The sequence below is a fragment of the Globicephala melas genome, chromosome 1, assembly GCF_963455315.2.
Source record: "Globicephala melas chromosome 1, mGloMel1.2, whole genome shotgun sequence".
NCBI classification, from domain to species: domain Eukaryota; kingdom Metazoa; phylum Chordata; class Mammalia; order Artiodactyla; family Delphinidae; genus Globicephala; species Globicephala melas.
The window spans coordinates 107,579,183-107,603,019 of record NC_083314.1 but is presented as its reverse complement, the minus strand read 5'-3'; the positions used below and the strand labels follow the sequence as shown (position 1 = coordinate 107,603,019).

General features: G+C 40.9%; 1 protein-coding gene across 4 annotated transcripts in view; it reads right to left on the bottom strand.

The window, feature by feature from the left end:
• Nucleotides 1-23,837, bottom strand: part of TGFBR3 (transforming growth factor beta receptor 3) — a 204,870-nt gene that overhangs the window by 13,358 nt on the left and 167,675 nt on the right. The window contains exons 9-16 of one of the 4 annotated variants that reach the window (XM_030868645.3): nucleotides 23,394-23,731; nucleotides 22,814-22,966; nucleotides 19,958-20,098; nucleotides 19,629-19,787; nucleotides 14,967-15,266; nucleotides 11,960-12,080; nucleotides 3,115-3,156; nucleotides 414-521 (exon numbers count right to left, since the gene is read on the bottom strand). In XM_030868645.3, coding sequence (XP_030724505.1) covers nucleotides 414-521; nucleotides 3,115-3,156; nucleotides 11,960-12,080; nucleotides 14,967-15,266; nucleotides 19,629-19,787; nucleotides 19,958-20,098; nucleotides 22,814-22,966; nucleotides 23,394-23,731 — 1,362 coding nt within the window. The remainder of the gene's footprint in view (nucleotides 1-413; nucleotides 522-3,114; nucleotides 3,157-11,959; nucleotides 12,081-14,966; nucleotides 15,267-19,628; nucleotides 19,788-19,957; nucleotides 20,099-22,813; nucleotides 22,967-23,393; nucleotides 23,732-23,837) is intronic. The other 3 variants (XM_060302886.2, XM_030868646.3, XM_030868647.3) reach the window with 3 other exon arrangements.

The window sequence follows — 23,837 nt, the reverse complement described above, 5'->3', positions numbered from 1 at the left end:
CAGCACCTTGGCTTCCTTTTTTACTTCCTGCCCATTTATATGTTTATTCTGAGTTTTTAGCTTTGGGGGAATGTTTTATGTTTCCAGTTTGTCTGCATTATCTTTCTTTAATTAAACGCTAACCACAAAATAGCTTTATTAGCAGCTAGACTTCAGCAACATCTCAAATGTAATTAACATAAATAGTTTAAACATTCCTTTTCTAAAAGGAATTTAGAGATTTGCTTAAAGCAAATTATATTTTTGCAAAACCCAATTCATGCCAATACGTAAATGTGAAAATGGTGGGAATGAACTTTCTCTGTCTTTCATTCATTATTTCATCCATTCATCCATGCAATGAAACACTGAGTGTCTATAGTGTGCCAGGCACATGGAATGTGCACCAACTGATATGCAACAGTCACACTAACCTGTGTGAGAATAGATGTACCATAAGGCCCCTGTCAGCAGTGCTCCAATCACAAATGCTGCGAACGCAATGCCCATCACCGTTAGGGTGTCCAGACCATGGAATATCGCTATAATGAAGAGAAACCAATGCATACGTTGAGTGACTCTGCATCACATGCTGCAATTTTATATTGTTTCACAAGTATTGTCAGAAAGGCTGAGCACCAGCTAATAAAATCTGAGGATAAAAAGCAGATTCCAACAAAATACACTGTATGTGTAACTTGCAAATATTTTCTCAACAGAAAAACGAAAATTTCAGATTTCCAAGATACCCCCAGTTTGCAATTTATTTTGAGCAACAAACTTACTAAAAAAAATCAGATTTGTCAACTCTGTAAAACCTTAGGTCTATGGTTCATTGTCTCAATCTGAAGACCTACTATTTGAATGGTAAAGTGGCTTGAAAAGTCAAAGGTTAAGATGCTTGGGAAAATAAGGTGAACTATCAAAATCTGACTCATGGCTTCTTATTCACTGAACACTGAAACACTACACAAAAAACAACAAGACACTACATAAAAAACACACTCCAAACACTTTACAAACATACCTTCATGAACATTTAAAAGTATGAAAGATAACAGGAAGAAAGGTGGTGAGAAGGAGAAAACATACAATAAGGATAAACTATTCCTATGGATTATAAAATCTCACTGACCTCCTCACATTAAACCCTCCATCTCAACAATTACCTATTGTGTCATTTAACACAACTTACTTTTTAACACTTTTCCAACCATGATCTTTCTATAAGGTGAACGGAAATACTCCTCAGTGGGGAGTGATGTCAATTTTATGGTCAGCAAAACATATAAATAGAACCAATTGTTCCTCAATTTGGCAAAGATTTTTATATTTGAAATTAACTCTAGGCCACAGAAATAGAACACTTCCTTTCATTTAAGAGAACTACCTTCTTTGGATCACTTACAAAAAGTAAAAATCAGTTTCCAAGGGAGAGAGGTTTTTAGTGGAATAAAATTTCTAGTCTCTCGCTTTTTCTTTTTTTACTATAAATTGAAGGTACAGGATCTCCCCATTATTTCAATACTGTTTCTATGCTCCTCTCCAGTCAGAAGTGACTCCAGCTGATCTCTATGTAAATTCAATAACTTCAGGGTAGAAGATACAGGGGTAGACAAAGGTGACCCTTGAGCAGCCCCAGCACTTGAAAGGGCTCAGGAAAAGTATAATGTGGTAGAGAAGATTCTGAAGGATCCAAATTCCCAAGTCCTGGTCCCTACTCTTCTAGCCATGGGCCCTATGGTGTTCATTTAACTTCTAAAAAATGGGACAGCACTACCTCACCTGCTGAAGGCAGGGGGTAAACAAAAGGAGTTTGCAAAGGGGCTGGGGATCCCCTAGGAGGAGTAAGAAGTGGGAAGAACGCTATGGAGGTTAAGACGAACCAAGCCGCCATCAACCTAATTTAGTCTGTAGGACAGATATTAAAAGATGACTTGGCTTGGGCTTCCCTGGTGGCGCAGTGGTTGAGAGTTCGGCTGCCGATGCAGGGGACATGGGTTCGTGCCCCGGTACGGGAAGATCCCACATGCTGCGGAGCGGCTAGGCCTGTGAGCCATGGCCGCCGAGTCTGCGCGTCCGGAGCCTGTGCTCCTCAACGGGAGAGGCCACAACAGTGAGAGGCCCACGTACCGCAAAAAAAAAGATGACTTGTCTTTTCATGCCTACAGATGCAAAAGTGGGGCATGAGTAAAAGTTTTTAATGAAAATATTCTAAAATTCTAAAGATGAAGGTGTCATTTATGAGAATCAGACTAGGTGAGAACCAGAGAATGTGTCCATATGCATCTCTTTCTGGGTTCATGATACTATTCCATGATATTGTTAAAATAATACACTTAATAGAATGGTTTATAAAGTACTTAGCATAAAGGAACTCTCCAGACTGATTTTTACATGTATGTGATGGGGTCAGCCATGGAGACTAACCTGGAAAGTCTTAAAGAGGAAAAAAGTATAGACTCTCCTCACAAGGCAACATTATCTAGAAGAGCTCTGGGTGCACACCCAGAAAGCCCAGGCTCTTGTCCTGCCTCAGTGACAATTATAACCATGGGGAAGTCACTTAAATACTTCTGGGTCAGAGTTTTCTTCTGTATAAAGCAATGAAATTGGCCCAGATAATTTCCAACGCATCATTTTGCAGCAGTTGGTCTCTCTCCCTTTTTGTCTTATAAGCCTTCTCAACACCCCTTGGACTAGTGATTGTCTTAATGGTATAGCAGCTAGTTCCTTTATCACTACTTCTCTGAGCAGGTAGATACTGCTGATGATACATAAAGCAAACCCCTCCCATAGCTGTATGTTAATGCTTTCAGATCACAATCGATATAAGTATGCAGACGATGAACTTCTCTAAAACTAAGAAAGTTACTACATTCGCATTAAGGTGATACACACCAATGGGTTAACAAATTCATATTTTAAAATGGCAAAGGTAGAGAGGAAAAAAGAAAGGAGAATGAAGGAATGACAGGGGAAGGGAAAAAAGAAAGTTCGAGAAAAATGGGGTGAGGGAGAATGAGAGCAGAAGTCTTCTTATCAAAACTCAAAGTTTGGCAAATGTTCCATAACCAACTCATTCTTATAAAAGCCCAGGAGGCTTTATTTCGAAACAGTTGCATAAAGACTTACGTGGAGAAACTGGAATCGGTTTCTTAATGCTTGGACCTGTTTCTGAAACAAAAACATAAATCACAATGCGTTCTACAGAGAAACCAAGTTCTAAGCGAAAGGTCATCGAAATCTCAGCAGAGGCTGACACTTTTCTATTTGTTAATAAATACTTCCTCTGTAAAAGCTCTGTCAATTATCCTCTTTAGATATCAAGACTATAACATGGATTACTCAGAAATTTTAAACACTGTACTTTGTTAGTGATCAATTGTACAGTTTCTCCAATTTGAAGAAAAATTGAAGGCAAACACCTTTAAGGAATCTGAGTCTGATAATTCGCGTGTGTGTGTGTGTGTGTGTGTGTGTGTGTATACCTTTCTGTTTATTTAAAAAAGGATCCAATATCTTTAAATCCTGTGTTTCTCCAGTGTATTCAATATTTGTTTTTTGGTTTTTTTTTTGGCCATACGCGGGCCTCTCGCTGCTGTGGCCTCTCCCGTTGCGGAGCACAGGCTCCGGACGCGCAGGCTCAGCAGCCATGGCTCACGGGCCCAGCCACTCCGTGGCATGTGGGATCTTTCCGGACTGGGACACGAACCCGTGTCCCTTGCATCAGCAGGCGGACTCTCAAACACTGCGCCACCAGGGAAGCCCAGTGTATTCAATATTATTCGACTTTCAAAAAAGTCTCTTAATGTACACAAGTGTTGTAAAGGCATCTTCATTCTTCCTTCCTAATACTATCGATCATCCTATAGTTCAGCTCCTCATCACGCATCTGCATTATTACAGAGCTTTTCTAACTGGTCTCCTTGTCACCACTACTGCTCCCACCCCAAATGTTTCTCCCCCCATATGTGCCCCCAGAGTGACTTTTCCAGAGCTCAGAGCTGATTATGCTATTGCCCTGATTAAAACACTCAATGACTTCCCTTCGTTTATGGGAAAAAAAATCCAAACTCTCTAGCACAGCACAGAGAGGTCTGCCTCCCTCTATCCACCTCTCTCCAGCCTCCTTTCCTCATGAGCTCCTCACCCGTGCTGGGCTCCTTGTAGTGAAGTTCCCCCAATTCTCCATGTGGCTCCATGTCATCACAAGTTGCAAGCCATCCCCTCAAGTACCCCCCGCTCTCCCAGACCTGCTTTGCTGGCATTTTCACAGGGAGGCCTTCTCTGATTCTCTCATAGTTCATGCCCACCCCAGCAGGACAAGTCTCTCCCACCTCTGCTCATTCCCTCCCTCTTCTGTTATAAATGTGCCACATCACATCGGAATTCTCTCAATTTTGTTTACCCCCAGAGTCTAGATCTTATTCATCTGTATATCCTCAGGGCTCAGCCTGGCATAGAACGGCCTTAGCAGAAATGCTTGGTGGAGGATGGTTAGAATGTTGACGCACTTTTTGAAAATAAAGGCAATAAAGGAAATTTGGAGTAAGACTATAAGAAAATGCGTATATGCTTTGACATTTCTATACAATGCCTTTGTGTTCAGAAAGTGCTAGAAAGCCTAATCTCATTTGAGGTTTCAACCAACCCCGTAAGGGAGGCAGAAAAAGAATTCTTATCACTATTTTACCAATGAGAAGCCTGAGACTGTTATCATGTGACCAGCCCAAGGTCAGAGCTGGAAAGCATCAGGGTAGGGGCTGACCAAGGATTCCAGATTCTGCCCCGTAAGCTAAATGACTGGTGAGTGTTGCTCTGTCCTTAGCTGGGGAAGCACTGATTAAGAAAGTACTTGTGCATAGTGACATGCTATTCTCAACAGTGAGAATATCATAGACCAGGGGGTAGCATATAACAGCCAACCACTCTAGTTTTGTTTAAGTGAACTAAAGATGAATTTTATATTTTTAAGTCATTGAAAAAAATGAAAATAAGATTTTATGATGTGAAAATTATATGAAAGTCATAAATAAAGTTTTATTGGAACATAACAAGACTCATTCATTTATATATTGTCCACCGCTGCTTTCACGCTGCAACAGCAGTTAAATAGTCGAGGCAGGGACTCCATAAGCCACAACCTGAAAATATTCACCATTTGGCCCTTTATAGAAAAAATATGTTAAGTCCTCACACAGACTCTGCCCCTGTTCTTGAGAGTTTAAAAGTGATGTGTTTAGGACCTCTCTTCATCTCCATTTTCATTCAATAAAGGAACACACACCTTGTGTTGGAATCCATAGGGAAGCAAAAAAATCAACGTGAAAAACTGACCAAAAGAAGCAGCATTTGAGTTGATGTTTATAAAAATAAAAAAAGCTAGATAGGATTGTAAATTCTCGGGATTAACCATCTTAGCTGGTTGATCACATTCTTGCAGCATGGGGTATCATGGTCCAGCTCTAAGGAAAGGAATGCTATGGGATGAATCAAAGCCACTACAACTGAACGATGCCCCCTGGAGTTGTGCAGCGTAGTGGCCCTAAGATCAGGATATATGCGAAAGTTATATTTAAATAGAATTACTAAGAAAATTAAAATAATTGTGTGTTTTAAAGAAAATCTATCTCAGTGTGCAGAACACACACCAACTACACAATGCACATAAGAGACTGTCTCCTGGGAGTTTGGCTCCACCAGCCTTACTGGCAGCAATAGAGTAACAACAGTGATGCCTTACATTTGTACATTTGTATAGTGTTCTACAATTGACAAAAAACCTTCACTTACATTTTCTCATTTTAAACTCTCAAGAGTCCTATGAAGTAGGGGTATCTAACCACAAAATTCTTCAAGAAGTAGTGGTTTGATACGCTGAACTAAGTCCAAAGGCATTTAAAGGTCTCTATAGCGTTCATCATGCGAGAAATATACACACTTCTGGGAAGAGTTCCATTCAATCAACCACCCATGGTTAAACTCTGTCACTCAAAACCCCAAGAGGTTTCAAATCATCATTCTCCCCTAAGGAGACATCAGATGTGAGAATGTAGGTTTTATAGTAAGGCCTGTGTGATAGATGACATTGTTTTAAAATTCTTAATGGATTTACGTTATGACCTAATCCTCTTACCCCACCCCGAATAGGGGCCTCCTCATAGAGCTAAGCAGAAACAGTTGTTGCTCATTTCCCCAGAGGCGAAGTTCCTCCATGCTTTCTGTGCATAAACAATAATAAGCACAAGCTGCAGATACAAGGTTAAAGGATTTTATCCTCTAACACTTGGGTTCCAAAATTCCCAATAACCCCTGAGTATAACTAAAATAGTTTGATCTCCACCAGAACCCTATGATCGATTTGGCATGCTGAAAGGAAAAGAGTGGACAGAACAATATTTACTTTTGGTTTCAGTGTACGATTGCAAGAAAGGAATCCTAGCTATTACTGTAAAGAGAATTTTAACAGTAAAGATTTCTTTACACACAGAACAAACTATAATCAACATTCTGAATTAAATCTTTTCATATACTCTGAGCAAGCTTTGGTCTGCCCCAGAACCAAAATTTCCCTCCTCAGACTGTTAGGCATGGTTTTCATAAAAGGGATATTTCTGGGCTTATGCATGAGTAACTGACCACAGCTTCTGGCCTCAGGCTTTCAATTCAGCTCTCCTAAACATGGCAGGACCAGGCAGGCCCACAGGGAAATGAGGTGTCTAACAGGCACCCACATCTATTAGTATTTGACACAGAAGGAAGGATGGGGAGACAAAGAAGCTTGTGCAGATCACTGAAGATATACTTTTTACTAACTTTATTGCACTCTTAACAAATTAATTAATCTCTTCTCTGGGTTCTTTCAATATCAATAGGCACTGCAATTGCCTATTCACTTATCTGCATCCTTCTACTAGATCAGCGGTTCTCAACTGGGGGTGATTTTTGCCTACTTGGCTCCTCAGGGGACATTTGGAAATGTCTAGACACATTTTGGGTTGTCACAACTGCTGGTGGAAGGGTTTGCTAAGGACATCTAGTAGGTAGAGGCCAGGGGTGCTCCTCAACATCCTACAATTCACAGGATAACGCCCACAGCAAAGAGTTATCCAGCCCAAAACATCAGTAGTGCATTAGATTGTAAAGCCTTCATTCAAAGATAGGAAAATTTGTTTACTATATGCCAAGCATGTAGTAGGTCCTCAATAAACATTTCCATTATAAATAACCATAAATATCATATATATCTTATTATTGCATACATACCCTAGCAACTCAACTTCCATGCTGCTTTCAGAGTAGCCTTCCTAAATGATCTGACCATCGGTTCTCTACTTGAGATCTTTGATGGGTCTCAACTTTTAAAGGTGCATACTGGATTATTTGTGAATAAAATGAGATGTCTGGGTTTCCTTCAAAACAATCCAGGGACAGGAAGTGATAAAACAAAACTGGCTATGAATTGGTAATTGTTGAAACCAATTGAAGGGTTTATGGGAGTTCATTCTACTATTACCTCTGTTTCTGTTTAGATTTGAACTTTTCTAAAGTAAAAAGTTTTCAAAATGTGAAGCACATTGAATGAAAAAGAAACCCTATGATATCTCTTCCTTACTGGATAGAGACTGAATGTCTTGGTCTGTTAATTAAACATTCATACCATCTTTCTACTCAGCTTCCCCTCATCTCTACCTCAGCCTGAGGACAAAACCTGGCTGGTGCTTTAGACTATTTTTGTTCTGGAAAAATCAAATGTGTTCCAAAAAGTAACGCCTCTCTTGGATTAATTTCCAACTGACGTTCACAACTTTCCCTTCCACTCCCCTCTAATCCCCCGCAAAAACCCTAGTTTGGCTGAGATGTTAAGAGGAAGGAAAGGAAATTAACATTTACTGAGTGCCCATGATATGCCAGGTACTGTCCTGAGCACATTTTAATCTTTAAAAAGTTATGTCTAAAATACATAGCTAGTGGGAAGCAGCCGCACAGCACAGGGAGATCAGCTCGATGCTTTGTGACCAGCTAGAGGGGTGGGATAGGGAGGGTGGGAGGGAGGGAGACGCAAGAGGGAAGAGATATGGGGACATATGTATATGTATAACTGATTCACTTTGCTATAAAGCAGAAACTAACACACCATTGTAAAGCAATTATACTCCAACAAAGATGTTTTAAAAAAAAAAAGTTATGTGGTAGAAATATGGAGAAAATTCAGTATTTTAAACACTTAACTTGCTAAGAATTATATATTGTATATAAATCATGGCAAATTTGGGGATGTTCTTTTGTGCCCCCAATTTTTTTTATATATATGCCCTAAATTTCAGATGATTACTTTTCCCTTTCACCATTAAAAAATAAAATCATCACTGACGTGGTGTAATCATTTTTATTATGTAAGCCCAAGTGTTCTCAGATGCTGTAAAAAGTGGTCACAGCATCCAAAGCAAACAGCACTAACCTGCCTATACTTCAAAATATTTCAGAAAATATGGTAGGACGGCACCATCTCAACTATTTTAATTGTTTTGCCATAAACCATAATCTGCATAAACTATTCACGTTTCCTGGGCTTTTTTGTGAGTTACAATGCAAAGTCACAGAACTTGTCCTAAACTTTAATACTCTCTTAAACAGTTTACATGTTTCCCAACATCTTAACCCTTTGGGGGAACAGACTTTTTTCCTTAAATTCTTTTTTTTTTTTTTTGAAAATGAAAAGATTCTATTTATTTGTATATGGTTATATGAGCATAGAGAAAGGGATGGAAAGATATACACAGGATACAAAAATTGTTAACTTTCATTAACCAGGTGTGGGTTAAGGACTAGTTATTACCTATTTTATTATACATTTAATATTGCATCAACTGTTAGAATGAATAGGTATTAATTTTATAATTAAAAATCAATAAAAAATTTAAAATGAAAACTTAAAATAAGTAATAAAATATATTGCTGGAAAACAGAAATTTTCTCAAATTATTGCATTTCTCCTCTTCCTTTAAACCCATTTCTTTTTAATTTTTATTGAAGTATAGTTGCTTTACAATATTGTGCTAGTTTATACTGTACAGCAAAGTGAATCAGCTACACATATACATATATCCCCTCTTTTTTGGATTTCCTTCTCATTTAGGTCACCACAGAGCACTGAGTAGAGTTCTCTGTGCTATACAGTAGGTTCTCATTAGTTATCCGTTTAACACATAGTATCAATAGTGTAAATTCTTCAACTTCTTTTCATTTCATAATTATTAGAGTACTTGGGTGCTAACTTGCATACCAGTGTGATGCGGCATGAACAGGGGAAGGGGCCAGGAAGAGGGGTATGAAGAGACAGATGCCTATGTTGCTTGCAGTTTTTATTAAAAACTAGAATCAACCTCCCCCTAGGACAAGGCATAGGGTTTAAGAGCACAGGCTCTGGAATCAAAGTTCCTTGATTTGAATCCCAGACCCACCATTTATTTATATGCCTTGGCCATCCTTGCTCTATACTATACTTGCCTCACAGAGGGGCTATGTGGATCATATACTATTATCCACATAAAGCATTTAGCACAGAGCCTTGTACTAAGTAAATGCTCAATAAATGTTAGATCATCATTATCATCATCTCCATCTCCATCATTGCCACTACCATCATCATCTATTATTGAAAATTTAAGAAGCAAAAGAATTCTAATCCAATGTTGGTTCCCAAGGGACTGAGATATCAAAGGTAGCAAAGATGTGCTGCAAGGTTCAGGAAAGTTCCATTAAAAACAGTGGCCCAGAGGAGGGACCCAGAATTATTTACTTAGTCTAGATGGCCTATTCTCCCTGTCCACAGAAGGAAGAAACACCACCTGAAATGTGTCCATGCTACTGGCAGTGGTAGCCACAGAGCAGCCCTGTGGCTGGCTGTGAAGCTGAAAACTTCTATCTGCCCCAGAAAACCCAAGTGTTGAGAAATAAGATGGACCAAATGGCCAGGGAGAGCTAGAACTTTGGTCCAGTCTCCAAAGAGCACCCAGATAGTAAAAAGACAGTAAACCATCCCATTGGTTGGGAAATTTTTACCCCCAAAGTTATTCCCAACAAGACATCTGCCCACTTCCAGAGATACTATAGTATGTTATCTTACTACAGTAACACATTAGGCTGTCTGGCAGGAAGAACATTCATGATCCTGTTATTTTTCAAAGAGACCAATGTTATCAGGCAAATGGCCACACTCCCCTTATAAATGATTATTCCAAATCACTGAGAGGTAGAAGGAAAGCACAGACCCCAGTGGCCTGCATTGAGGAGAAATGCTTCTAGAGTCAAAGGAAAATAAACATAAAAGGTGGGAGGAGTCACTCATAAAGCTAAAAACTGCCAGAAAACCTACCCCATTCAGTGTAAAGTTAGAAAGAGCATTTGCATACAGCCTCTGCTCTGGGAAGCCAGCCTACAGTCTAACCTTCTCAATTTGTTTAACAAACCGAAGCAATAAACTTTCTTCACTGCATGCTTCTCCACTAAAATCTACTCTCAATTAGCAAATCTCATGAAATTGCTTTGATATTTGGTAAAACTTTACTCTTGAACTTTTATGTAAAGAAAACACTGACCTTTCAGGATAATTACAAAGTTTAAATAAAAGAGGAATTACTTAGAAAAATACCACCAGAATTAAAAGAATGGATGAATGAATTACTGGAAGTTATACGGATGCCTAATTATTGTCTGGCACAGGAAAAAGCAAGTTGCTGCCTTCAGTTACCAGCAGAACGACCTCTCTCAAAACAGGTAAGAGTAACAGATGGAGTAGAGGTAGCTGTTGCTGTTGTTAAACCACTTTCACAGCACAAAACAGAGCCAGCTGTCGCCCAGTCGTCACATATACTTTGCAACACAGTTAATTTATTCTTATTTCTTTCCCTTGGACCCAAAAAACAAGGAACTATTTGGGCAATCCACTTAGAAAGACTGAGGCTGTTATAGCTGTTTCAAACTACTGAAAACCAACTAATAACCTAATAACGTAAAACAGACAACAACAACAAAAACATTGATGAGGAACCAATAAACATCTCACGTGTACATTTCACACCAACTTTAGGAGGGCTGGGAAGTGAATGAAAAATGGTTTTGCTTCTTCAAACAGTACAGCTGAGCGTTACAGCTGAAAAGGCCTCTGGGGGTCATCTGGTCGAAACCCCTCTTTTTCCAGATAAAGAAAATGAAACCCCAGGACCTAAGGGGAGAGCTCCAAAGTGCCACAGCCAGCTAGCAGGGAAAGCCAAGAGCTGTGCATAAGATTCTAAAAACTAAATTATAAAAATGCACTTGAACAGTTCTCAGCCTTCTTTCGGCTGTGACACCTAAGATGGATGGTGTTCACATAGATAGTGCCCTCCCCAAAGGCATCTGCGGTCCTGAAAAAGTACTCTAATAGCTTGCAGCCAGTACAACCTTTCCCAGTAGGTCATGGAAAAATGGGCTATGGACTCCATGTAATTCCAGCAGGAACTCTAACCCTCTCCTACACTTCCTCAAGGAAGCATATTTGCACGCAAGGGAGAGTGACATCGTGATGTGATGGAGGCAACCTAGACTTTGATCTAATATTTAAAGAGGAAATCATTGGGACTTCCCTGGCAGTACAGTGGTTAAGACCACACTTCCACTGCAGGGGGCACGGGTTCGATCCCTGGTTGGGTAACTAAGATCCCATATGCCGTGCAGCATGGCCAAAAAGGGGAAAATAAATAAATAAATAAGGAAATCATTTGCAAAGGTATCACTAACCGCATGCCAGCAGGAGAACCAACTAAATAAAATACTCCTTGGGCAAAGAATTCTATTCTAAAGTTACTAATTGGCTATTAATTTTGTATTTTAATTTTGTATTTCTTTTGAATACAAGTGGACTTTGATTTACAGTATTGAAGCCTCTTAATGAGCAGCCCTCAGGCTTCTCTGACTGTGCCTCCTTGAAACGCACCTTTAAATTGTACTTCATGGTGGATCACAGCGAGGGGCTTGGTGAACGTCTTCTTATTCTGCATCATGGCCCAGATCATCGAGGCATCCAGCGAGGTGCAGGCTTCATCAGGAAGCACACACTGCAGAGAGGCAGAGCAAAGCAGAGTCGGGAGGTCACTCAAAAGGGCCTGCACAGCTGACCTGTGGCCCCTTATCAGACAGCTCACAGCTGTTTACCCCAGAAAAACAGGACATTGGGATGGTTTCAAAGAACCACAAATAATCTGGGAGATGTGAGAGCAGGCCCAGTGTATTCTCAGCTGCACTTGAAGATGCAAACATGGCTGGACGGCTTCCCACAAAACAACTGGAGCTTTTAGTGTTGTTTAGTCTGAAAAATAAAAAAACTACATGACGAATGTTGGCCCTTCACCAAGCTGGCTTCACATAAATGGTTCATGTTTGTGATTTGTGATTGTGGGAAACTTCATGTATTGCATTATGAGGGTGACAGATTTTACATTTGTTGTCCAAAAAGATAATCATGTTGTCGAGTACGTTTGATTTTTTAACTCTGGTATAGGCTCATGCAAAATGAAGCTTTCCAGGGTCATCTGCTTTTAATGTTCCAAAATGAAGTCCTGGGGAGTTGTGCCCAGGTGTGGAGGCCACGAGATCAGCTGTTTCTAGCTATTTTAAGGCTCCAAACTTAGAACCAGAATGCCCAAGCCTAGTGTATCTGTTTCCATTACCTTTTTCTTTAAAATAACTTTGGTTCCTTATCTATGCCCATCAGTGGGTAAAACGCTAATGTCAATGACATCCATTCCCTTTTGTTGGAAGAAGAAACATATCAATTATTTTAGAAGTCTATATACAGCAAGGTACCCAGAAAAGTTAATTAGCTTCCAGTTCTTCCAATCACAAAAGAGCAAAGACTTGTAGCTTTACTGTCATTGCTGCTCTAGGCAACATGAAAGTCAGATACATGTTATAAGAAGACAACTCTCCCCCTCTCCCCACCCCCCCGAAACAAACAAACAAACAAACAAGAAAAGCCTTTACAATAGCCCTCCTGTAAAGGGAAACAATGGATTTTCTGTGGAGAGGAATCATTACTGAAAAGATCTGCATTTTAGGAAAAGCCTTCTTACTTTCCTACTAGTTCTTTGGTTAAGCAAGAGTCTATGATTCTACAACAAACTCACTGCAAGACCCTGGGCAAGACACTGAACTCTCTGGCCTCAATTTCATCAGGAATGGGCAGGGTTGGACTCACCGATCTTTGAGAACTCTTCCTAGAAGATTCTTTGACTCTGTTTATTGTCATAGAAAGCACTCACAGGAATGTGGAAATATTAACCACAGACAGCAAACAGAGGGACAGTGGTAACAGCTCTATAAATGGTCCTCTGTCATAATATCTACCGTCTCATTTGCTCCTCTACCCAGGAGGGAAGCCGGTACTATTACTTCAATGGTACAGATGAGGACACGCAGGTTCTGAGAGGTCAGGGACTTGCTAACGTCCTGTTGGTAAGCAGCAGGCCTTCCTTCTCGGTCCTCCATGCCCTTTCCATTCTATCTTGCCTTGGATATAAATAGCGACTTTAGGCTTAGGGTCACAGCCCATGTCATCCCCTGTGACTTAGAACTCTCCTTTGAATGTTCTGGAAGGAAATATTAGGACTAATTTTCACAGATTAACACACTATGAAGCTGGGCTGCCACAGGCCAGGCTCACTGAAAGGTAACAGCCACACAGCCATCAGTATAGACCCCTGGTAACTGCCAGGCCTCTCCTCCTAGATCCTAATCCCTAAAAGTTATCCTCTGGGTCCCAGCCATGCACGAAGCTCCACATGGTTTTCTACCATGGTCCACTACACCCCAACCTTGATGGCCACTGGAAAGTGAAGGCCCACACAGCTAAGGCACCAATGTTTCCAAAGGCAACCTAAAGAACACAGCCTAAATTACCTTATATACATATACGTCCTCCCGGAGGACTATGAAATCAGATTTGCTATATTTTCAAATGTATTATAAAATTTCCTATGGTCTTATGGAGAAATGGATGCCCAGGGGAATATAACAGTGCAAAGGATTCATGTCAATGGTAATCCATCCAATAATAATAATTTTTCCTTCTCCCTCTACACCCATCTCTTACAACCTGTGTATCAGGTGAGAAAATTCCATCCATACGATACATTATTAATGATAGGACTCGATTATTAGACTTTTAGACATTAATTGATATGTGATTATAAAAGGAATAGAAGTCAGCTTACACTGTGTGAGATATCTAAAAAATAAATGCACATATGAAATGATACATAATTACGGCAGATCACAGAAACAAAACTAAGCAGAAGATACCCTTTGTGCACAAGGCCAAAATGATGAGGTAATTACCCTTGCTGATCCTCCCTACCTTGGCCACGCCAGCAAGGTCAAAGGGTTCTGATTTCTGTTGTGGCAATAGAATGTACTGGTTCAATGTGGGGAGTGACATGAGGCGAACATGACGAACCGATGAGAAACCAAGAAAAATTAAAATATTTGTTAGTTTCCCTTAGAAGTCCTCATGAGACAAGTCAACCTTATAACTCACACAGAGAAGGTCAAAAAACAACTGCAATACAAATCTCAGCGGGACCTGGAAAAATTAATCCTCACACTGAACTTGTCCTTCGGCTCTCTGTACTCTTGGCACTGGATACTATCTGAATAGCAAAGATAAAGCCAGACCTCTCCTTCAGTGGAAAACAGTCTTGATTTATCATTTGTAAGATACTACTGAGTAGCACGCATGGAAAAAAAAAAATCATACTGTCAGGATTTATTCTCTAAGACTCCATAAAACTCAGTTCCCTGCTAACATGAACTTTATGGCTTCAACTGGGCAGTTCCCTAACCCCAAACCTCAACCTGCTGTAACTTGTGATTGAACTTCTCTGGTAGGTCACTGCCTCACCTAAAAATGTCAACATAACAGTACAAATGGATGAAGGACCACTAACCTTAGGTAACTTCTGGGGGTCCTTTTCCCTTTTGGTACACAATGTGAGCTCACACTGTAGAAAGAGCAGGGAGGTGTTGAAGATGGGCTTAAAAACAAAGCTGAATCGTTTCTTATCTATCTCGGCTTGCGGGATAGGAAAGTGCACTCTCTTGGGATTGTAGAACTTCACAGATTCATCTTTAGGACAAATGTTCTCAATGATAGTATAATCAGACATCCTATCAGGGTTCGAATATGGAGAGATAAAGCAAGTCTGGATGGCAAATCCCAGTTCTTGGTCAGCCTTGGTGACGGACACCTACAACAGAACAGAAAGATCAATTCAGAAACAAGTTAGCATGCCACTTTCACTCTAGGCACAAGGGTAACATATCAAAGCGGCCCTTCTGATGAGAGACATTGCTTTACTTTCATAACATATCCATATAGTCTTCCTTCTAATTACAAAAGTAACACACACTAATTGAAGAAACATACGTTTTCCTTTAAACTCGGTATAGATGATACAGTGAATTATTTAGTTCAAGTCCCAGCCTGGAAGAGTCTATAATACAAGATATATAAGTCTCTTCAACCTCCCATAAGTCCTCTGGGAAATAAAAACAAAAGTACATCATGCACTTAAGTGGATTTTCCCAAATAAACAAAACACCAGTAGGCAAAGCCCCTAATGTCATTAATAGTGTATCACCTGTAAGGCAAGCTCTTTTAAAAAATTACTCAGGGGCTTCCCTGGTGGTGCAGTGCTTGAGAGTCCACCTGCTGATGCAGGGGACGCGGGTTCGTGCCCCGGTCCGGGAAGATCCCACATGCCATGGAGCGGCTGGGCCCGTGAGCCATGGCCGCTGAGCCTGTGTGTCCGGAGCCTGTGCTCCGCAATGGGAGAGGCCACAACAGTGAGAGGCCCGTGTGCCGCAAAAAAAAAAAAAAAAAAAAAAAAAAAAAAAAAATTACTCAAAAAATAGAGGACAGAGGTAGAATCTATTTAAACTAGGCACGGAAGACCAAACTTCTAAACTGCAGCAAGTCAGACTGAGCCTAAAACATCGCAGTAAAGCTATAGATTGACCTGAAGTCCTGGTTCATGGTGAGCAGGCAGAGCTGGCCTCTGGGGCTGGATGTCGGGGAGGGTGCAATCTGGTGGCGATCACAGGCCTGGTGAAGTGTCCCAGCTTCTCAGAGGTCCAAACCAGACCTTGCCAAGTACTCTCCCTTCACTCTTTAAGCCCAAGGGTGTTTTAAGGGAAATCTAATCTGGAAACGTTTCCGACTCATTTACACTTCCCTCTTACAAAACATTTGTATGGGCTATGTCCAAACCTTGTTAAGGTTCTTTTCTTTAGAAACAGGAAGTAGTATTTGGCCAAGAGTAAACAGAATTCAATTCTCATCTCAACTACCAATTCAAATCTCAACTATCCTGAACTCAGCTAAAATCCTCAAACCAGACTGGATCCTCCATTTGGTAACACATGCATCACTGCGTGAACTGCCTCTCCCCTCTATTGCCTCATTCCTTGACTAAACTCAGGATCAAAATAAACTTAAACACTTTAGAAATAAAGTTGGTCCTCAACCATAGGCCAATAGCCCCAGAGTCCTTTCAAAGGCATGAAGATATAAACACACTTTCCATTCTGAAATACCCAGGGGAAATCCCTGACATTGCATGGGGCTTTTAGGCCACGGCACTATTTTGAAAGATCCCTATGTGGTTAACTGCAAGATGCTAAACAATGAAGATGACTGTGATAATGACATTTTGTTGTGCCTTAAAGCTTAATCCCTGAGAAATAGTCTTATGAGATAAATATTTTCAACTTCATTTTATAAATGGAGGAAAAACTGAACACACAGGATAGCTGACTTGTTCAAAATCATATCTAACAAACACTGGGTGAAACCAAGCCTTGAGCCCAGGTCTTCTGAGCCCGTCTATTTTCTCTTCACTATTTCACTACAGCTACAGGGTCAATTGAAGCCACCCATGACGTGGCCAGGGAGGGTGCTTGGTAAGAAGTCTTTCCAGGAAGTAGTATTTGGTAGTCTGCAAATATTCACACTTCATTATTTTTACAGTATTTCCAAAAATGAGATACTTATTCTTGGGAAAATGGCAAATTACATATACTCTATTTTAAAAAGTGGCCTTTAACATGAACTCAGAACCCACAATGCAAAAATGTGTGACAGAAGAAATGCAAACCTCTTCTCTAATCTCAAAGAAAGTATGCAATGGCAGAATGTCTAAGGTATTCCAAAAAGTTGTTTCGATGAGAGGAAAAAAATCATCAACAAGTCTTTTCCTCTGAAATGGACCGGAAATGAGTAGTGGCAGGACTCTGCTGCTCACACGCTGTGAGCACTAAACCTTGGTTTCTCCCCCACAGAACGAGGGCACTAACACTGACTAGATACAGTGATTGTGACGATCCGTAAAGTCAAAATTACATGCACACAACACAGTTCCCTTCTAGTTAAGAAATGCCAGCTGTTATTAATAGTATTAGTCTAGATTTAAATTTGGGGGGTTATATATAGAAATATATTCTTTTAATTTCCCAAGACAAATGAACTAAAAGGAAAGCTGCCAACTATGTGACCAACTATCACCAAGGATGACCAAAGACCAGGTGGCAAAGCTGATAATGTCTTGGATTAAAGGAAGAGACGAGGATCTAGAGGAAATAGAAGATTCTGGGAGGGGATGTGATAAGGATGACCACGAGAAGAAAAATGGAAATAGTTCTTTAGACCAAGCCAATGATTGGGTAAGTTTTATTTACTTTCCCCAAATAAAAATTTTATTATTAGCAGTGGAGTCCAAACTGGGAAACAAGGACTAGGCATGGCTGCTATCCTATTTAGCAAAATATTTACAGATTCTCTCTCATACTTCAGGTGGTTTGAAACAACTTTAAAATAAAGCAGTTTATACTATTTTCCCCCTCCCCAGATTCTCTTCAATGTATTATTATGATGTATAATGATATTTAAAATGGTATAGCAAAAGGATTTGGTTCACTTTTTTCCATCACTTGACCATGTCTTTGATTAAATTTAATTATGAACAATACAGATGATATATAAATGGGAAAATAAGAATGAAAAAGAAAATGAATTTCAAGTAAGCCAACACTGGGGGTGGCAGGGTGGGGGAAAAAACCTAGAACACCCAGGGTAGGATACATGAGGAAGATTTAAGGCAGCAACGCCACAGCCTGGCAAAAGCAGGCACACATCTGGAAAAGAACAAACTGCAATGAAGCAGCACCCCTAAAACCCATAGCATAACAGTGAACCACTGACCAACCACACATGTGGATTGTGCAGCCGGAAAAGCAAGAAGAAAACAACGCAGCTTGGATTAGGAGAGAGCTCTGATTAGGGACAGCATGTAGAAAGCAGTATATTTTCCCCAGCTGAGAAAGAAGGTATACGCAAAGAAAGACAAGGTCTCTCAGAACAGGGAATCAAAAAGGAGGAGACGATCCAGGAAAATGTCTAGAGCCAGTGGGCTCCGTCCCAGAATCAGTACAAATGTGAGTTATTTGTCTTTCTTAACTAGAAATATGTGCACTGAAGTCACTTTTAATATATGGAAGTATCCCATTTTGGCCCCTTAAGCTTCTCCCTCCTCCCACAGTGAAGGAGAACACCAGCTTGCAGCTCAGCACCCAAATCAGCTCAACAGAGGATGACTTCCATGTAAGACCAGCAGACATTCTGGGGCCAGGAGGATATTGATCTTCTCTGGAATCCAATCTGTGAACTTGGATATTTGCACTGCTAAGAGGTTACATTTTCTCCCCCTTTCAAATGGTACTTTGAGGATAAACGATAGCATCCAGTGGATAACAGTGTGGGCTCTGGAGCCAGATGGTCTGAGCATGAACTCTGACTCTGAACTCTAGTAGGTACTAACTGTGTGACCTTAGACAAGTTTGTGCCTCAATTGCCTCATCTACGAAATGGGGATATTAATAGTCCTGTCTCACAGAATTGCTCTGAAGAGTAAAATACTACAATACTTATAACTGAGCTTGGCACAAAATAAATCTGCAATAAATGTTAGCTGTTGTTATTTCATTATTACCATCACTACCTAATATGTTGGAGTCATTCCAAAGATTTATGTTATGTGTGGTTATTACTGTTATATATAGGAAACAGTTTTAATGAATTTATAGATACATTTAGGTGATGATCTAGAAAAAGCAATTTTCATGAGATACAGTAACACACAGTATTTCACTCAAAAGTATCCACAGTTTAAAAGATAGTCTCTGAGGTGGTTTGAAATATTCTTTGGTTAATTCTGATACTGCAGCTACTGAACAACTGTCCTTAGCAAAAATGCTAAAGACAAAGTAAGGACAGGGCTTTATTAGAATTCACAGTGCTGATTTTTTTTAAAACATTTATCCATTCATCTACAAATTACTCTCTCCGTTTAGAATGAACGTAGTGAATCCTGAAATTTCCTGCTTTGGTCAGAAATCGACGTGGGAGCGTTTTCTAAGCCACGCCCTCACGCAGAGCTGGTCAAAGTGGTGAGGAAGAGCAGGAAGACGTCTGCCCCAGCTGCTTTCACTCATGCGCAGAAACTACTACGAATCTGTGCTAACCTAACAGCCCAAGGCTAACATTTGGGTCTCACCTCAACAAAAACATGTCCGTTCTCTGCCACAGAGAAGACGCCTTGGGAGGGCACCAGAAAAAGGTCAGTGTTGTACAGCTCCATGTTGAAGGTGACATTTCTGTTGGGTGGGTCCTGGAAGCTACTGGGATTCCCCACCTGCCGCAGGCTACAATTAAACTGGAAAAAAAAAAAAAAACACAGATGGAGATAAATCACAGTCAAATGAAGCTTGTAGCTTTATGAGCTTTAGCCTTTAACATCTGATTTTATTTTCCAATAGTCCCTGACTAAAGCTGACCAAAAAGACACCGGTCTCTACAAACTACCTACTACAAATAAACACATACCACCACAATTTCAGATCGGCTGAAGAAGGAAGTATCTCCTTCATCCGTATCTCCCGGAAATCCATTATCACCTGACTCCAAATCTTCATAACCATCTGGCCAGCCGCTACTATCCCCAGGGGGTGGAACCTGTATTACAATCTAAAAGGCAAGGAAAGCACAATGTTATAAAGACACCAAATCACGTGCCTTTGGTTCTACCTCACACAAACACCCATGTAATAATTCAGAGGCAAACTGAAAATCTGACTTAAAAAAAAAAAAACAACTTCAAGTATTTTTAGGACTTCATCCTCAAAGAGATGAAAAAACGAAGAAGCCCAATGCATGTTCAAATTAAGATTTACAGTAAAATATGTATTTTCCCCTGTGACAAAATATAAATTATTTCAAACAGTGGGAAAACACCAGACACTGAAATGGGATTGGATGGGGTTGTCAATAGGCTCCCCTATTCTGTGGGGGGTGGGAAGGGGGTCTCCTTAGGAACCTTTATATTGAAAACTCTAAGAAATACTGATTTGGTTAATCCAAGGAGTCCTGTAATTTGTATCTGTCAAGATTTGATCAAGTTTGGTTTGAGTTAGAAGCAAAGGACCTGATGTTTACTATTGAGCCATTCTCTCCTTACTTTTACTCCTGCACTCCTCCATCTCCCCAATATATCTTTTTTTTTAAAATAAATTTATTTATTTATTTTTGGCTGCATTGGGTCTTCATTGCTGCATGTGGGCTTTCTCTAGCTGTGGCGAGTAAGGGCTCTATAGGCATGCGGGCTTCAGCAGTTGTGGCGCGTAGGCTCAGTAGTTGTGGCTCATGGGCTCTAGAGCGCAGGCTCAGTAGTTGTGGCGCACGGGCTTAGTTGTTCCACGGCATGTGGTCTCTTCCCTGACCAGGGCTCGAACCCGTGTCCCCTGCATTGGCAGGCGGATTCTTAACCACTGTGCCACAGGGAAGTCCCCCAATATATCTTTTGTATGGTGTATAGATGTAGGAAAGAACATCATGTTTTATGCTACGACAACCTCTCTTAACACTGGTTGAAATGATTATTCCTAGGTTAGCTCCAGATAAGATGAAAAAATTCACCCAAGGACCAGGACTCCATAAATTAACTCCTAATTTCTTTGCATATATAGGATAGTTATACTTTTTGTTTGATTTTTCACTCCACGTCCTTAGATTTTTAATATGTTGCAAAACAAAAATACATATTAAGTCTGAAAATTACTACAAACAATTATAACTGGAAGAAATAGTTAAAGTAGCCACTGAAGAGGTGAATGGGAAGAAAATGAAGGAAAACTGCCTCTCTATCCTTTACCAGGCCCTCAAAAGAAAGTACTGATACAACTGAAGTCAGTTAGGTTATGACTTACCCTATCATAATTTTTTAAAAAAAAGGATGAATATACCTTTCTCTCCTGAGGCAGATGGCACGTTTTCTTTACTTAACAGACTGATTACCATGGCCTCTTATTGGCATTAATTTAGATAAAAGTTTAAAATTCCAAAATCAAATATACCAGTAATATATGACATTCATTACATCTGGAAAAATTGGATAACTGCAAGAAAATTAGTGTTGGAATTGGCAGAAGAGGGTTCATCATAGAAGTCAAAGGTTAATAAATGATTTCAGTAACAAAGGGAGAGTAATTGCCACTACCTAGAGTTGGGGGAAGATTAGTGGACGAGAGGTCCGGAAGCTGGATTCGGTCCTGGCTCTACTGTTAACTAGTCTCTCAAATCCAAGCAAGTCTCTTAACTCCCTGGAGTTCCATTTCCTCACCTGTGAAATGAGGACGTTGAATGAGATCAGCTTAGGGCTCTTTCCAGCTCAAACATTCTAAGATTGTCTGAGGAACAATAACCTTGGCTCACAGGACAGTCAGTCTCCACGTGAGCCACACTGACCAGAGAGCCAGTCTCTTCTCTGGCTAGGTTGAGCCTATCTGTTGACTGGCAGTGGAATAAACAGAGGAGTCAGGGTCTCCCCATGCCAAGCCAAAGCTGGGGTAGGCGCTGAGTGCAGACACACACACCATGTCCAAGCTATTTCTACCATCCAAAGTACAACTCAAATTGCAAAATTATCACTTTAAAGTCCTTTTGAAATTTCATGTTCAAATTCTTTCAACATTCACTGTTAAGTGTCCATCTCTATAAGAACAGATTTAGATGAATCTGTTCTGACAAGATTCTGACAAGAATCATGTCTGGAAAGCGAAGGGTAGCTATTGCAATGGATTATCATTGGGGGAATCTGTGGAATCTCTCTCGGGGTAACTTCAAAAATGGAAGATTTTCTTCAATTTAGGGTCTTTCTTAGAGATGGAGAGAGATTTAACACTTTCTTGAATGACCTTTTCAGACTTCTCTCTTCTGGTTCTTTTGTTCATGAGGGAGGGAGAAGTTCTCCTACTTCTAGACAAGACTCAGATGAGGCCAGAGAGCCCACGGCTCTGGTTAGCTCAGTTGTATGGAGGTGCTCACTCATAGCCCAAGGGCTTGGATTTTATCCTTCTGTGGACCAGGCCATCCGAGCCTGCAGGTTAGCCAGAAAAAAGTCATAATCACCTTGCCAGTGAAACGCTGCCAAGAGGAGATGGAAGGAAGGGTGGGAAAGATCACCACAAATGCTCCAGCCGAGAAAACAGGGCCTCCCAACGCCCACAGACTCACCAACAAAACAAATAGAAGAGTTCAGGGTCATACTACATCCCATTTTGTTGAGAACTGACACTTGGCTTTGTTCAGACCCTCCTCACTTTCCTAGAAGTCTTAAGACTAATTTTAAGGTAACACCCAGCAAGGCTCTGGCAAAGGGAAAGCTTTGTACTGGAGAACACTCACGGAGTTGTAGTAAACCACACCGTAAGGGACTGATCGCCGGTGCCGAGTCCCACAGCCATTCAGGGGAGACTCCAAAATGAAGTGGGTGCCATTCATCTTGGCCTTGCATGTGGGATCCAACAGGGTGAGCTCCATCCCGGAGTAGCCACTGGCCTGAAACAACAACGACCGAAGACATGAAGGGGGGCCCACAGGCCATTCTACAGCGTGCAGTTAACACATTTTGCCTGGTCTTCCAAGTTGCAAGTCCAGGCCTTCCAAGTTGCTGGAGGCCTGTACTTCCCCTCCCCCCTTACCTCCTTTCAGCCTACCATCTCTCAACAGCCCCAGAATTGTGTTTGTTGGCCTTGGAAATTCAATAGCAAAATATTGACACACAAGGATCTGGAACCCCCCTCACTGAGAACAACAGGAACTGGGTGAGAATCACAGCCAAGGGGAAGTGAGCCCATCCAACTGAGAAAACAGTATCAAATCTCTGGAGTTCAAAAGTGAAAGAGCTGGAAATAACCAACACAGGCTGAGGCAAGATGGGGAGGGAGGTAGCCTTCCCTTCTCTCCTTTAAGAAACTGCACCCACCTGAAACGAATCCTTTTCTATAGCCACAGTCATCTTTTCATTGTCACATTTGACTGACAGGGCAACATCCATGCTCCCCTGCACCTCCTTGGCCTCTCTGGGACCAGGAAACAGTTGTATGCTGGGGATGACAGGGTCCTTTGGCCGAGGGATCCCATCTTCTCCCCCTTCCTTCCAGCCTCTCCTGGAGATATCGGGGAAGGGAAAGGGGAAACCTCCGTTTTGGCCTCCCCTTCCCCGGATGCGGGGGTTGTCCAGGGCAGGCAGGTTGCCAGGGTCCAGCAGGATCCGTAGCTCAGGAGGGATGGTATGGACTTCCTCATCTCTCATCTCCTCTGCTGGTAAGAGAAGAAGGCAAAACATCATCAGTGTTTGCTGCCAGGCCACAATCATATCATTAGAGGCAAGAACAGGAGAAATTAGCAAAGAATGGGCATGTGTAAA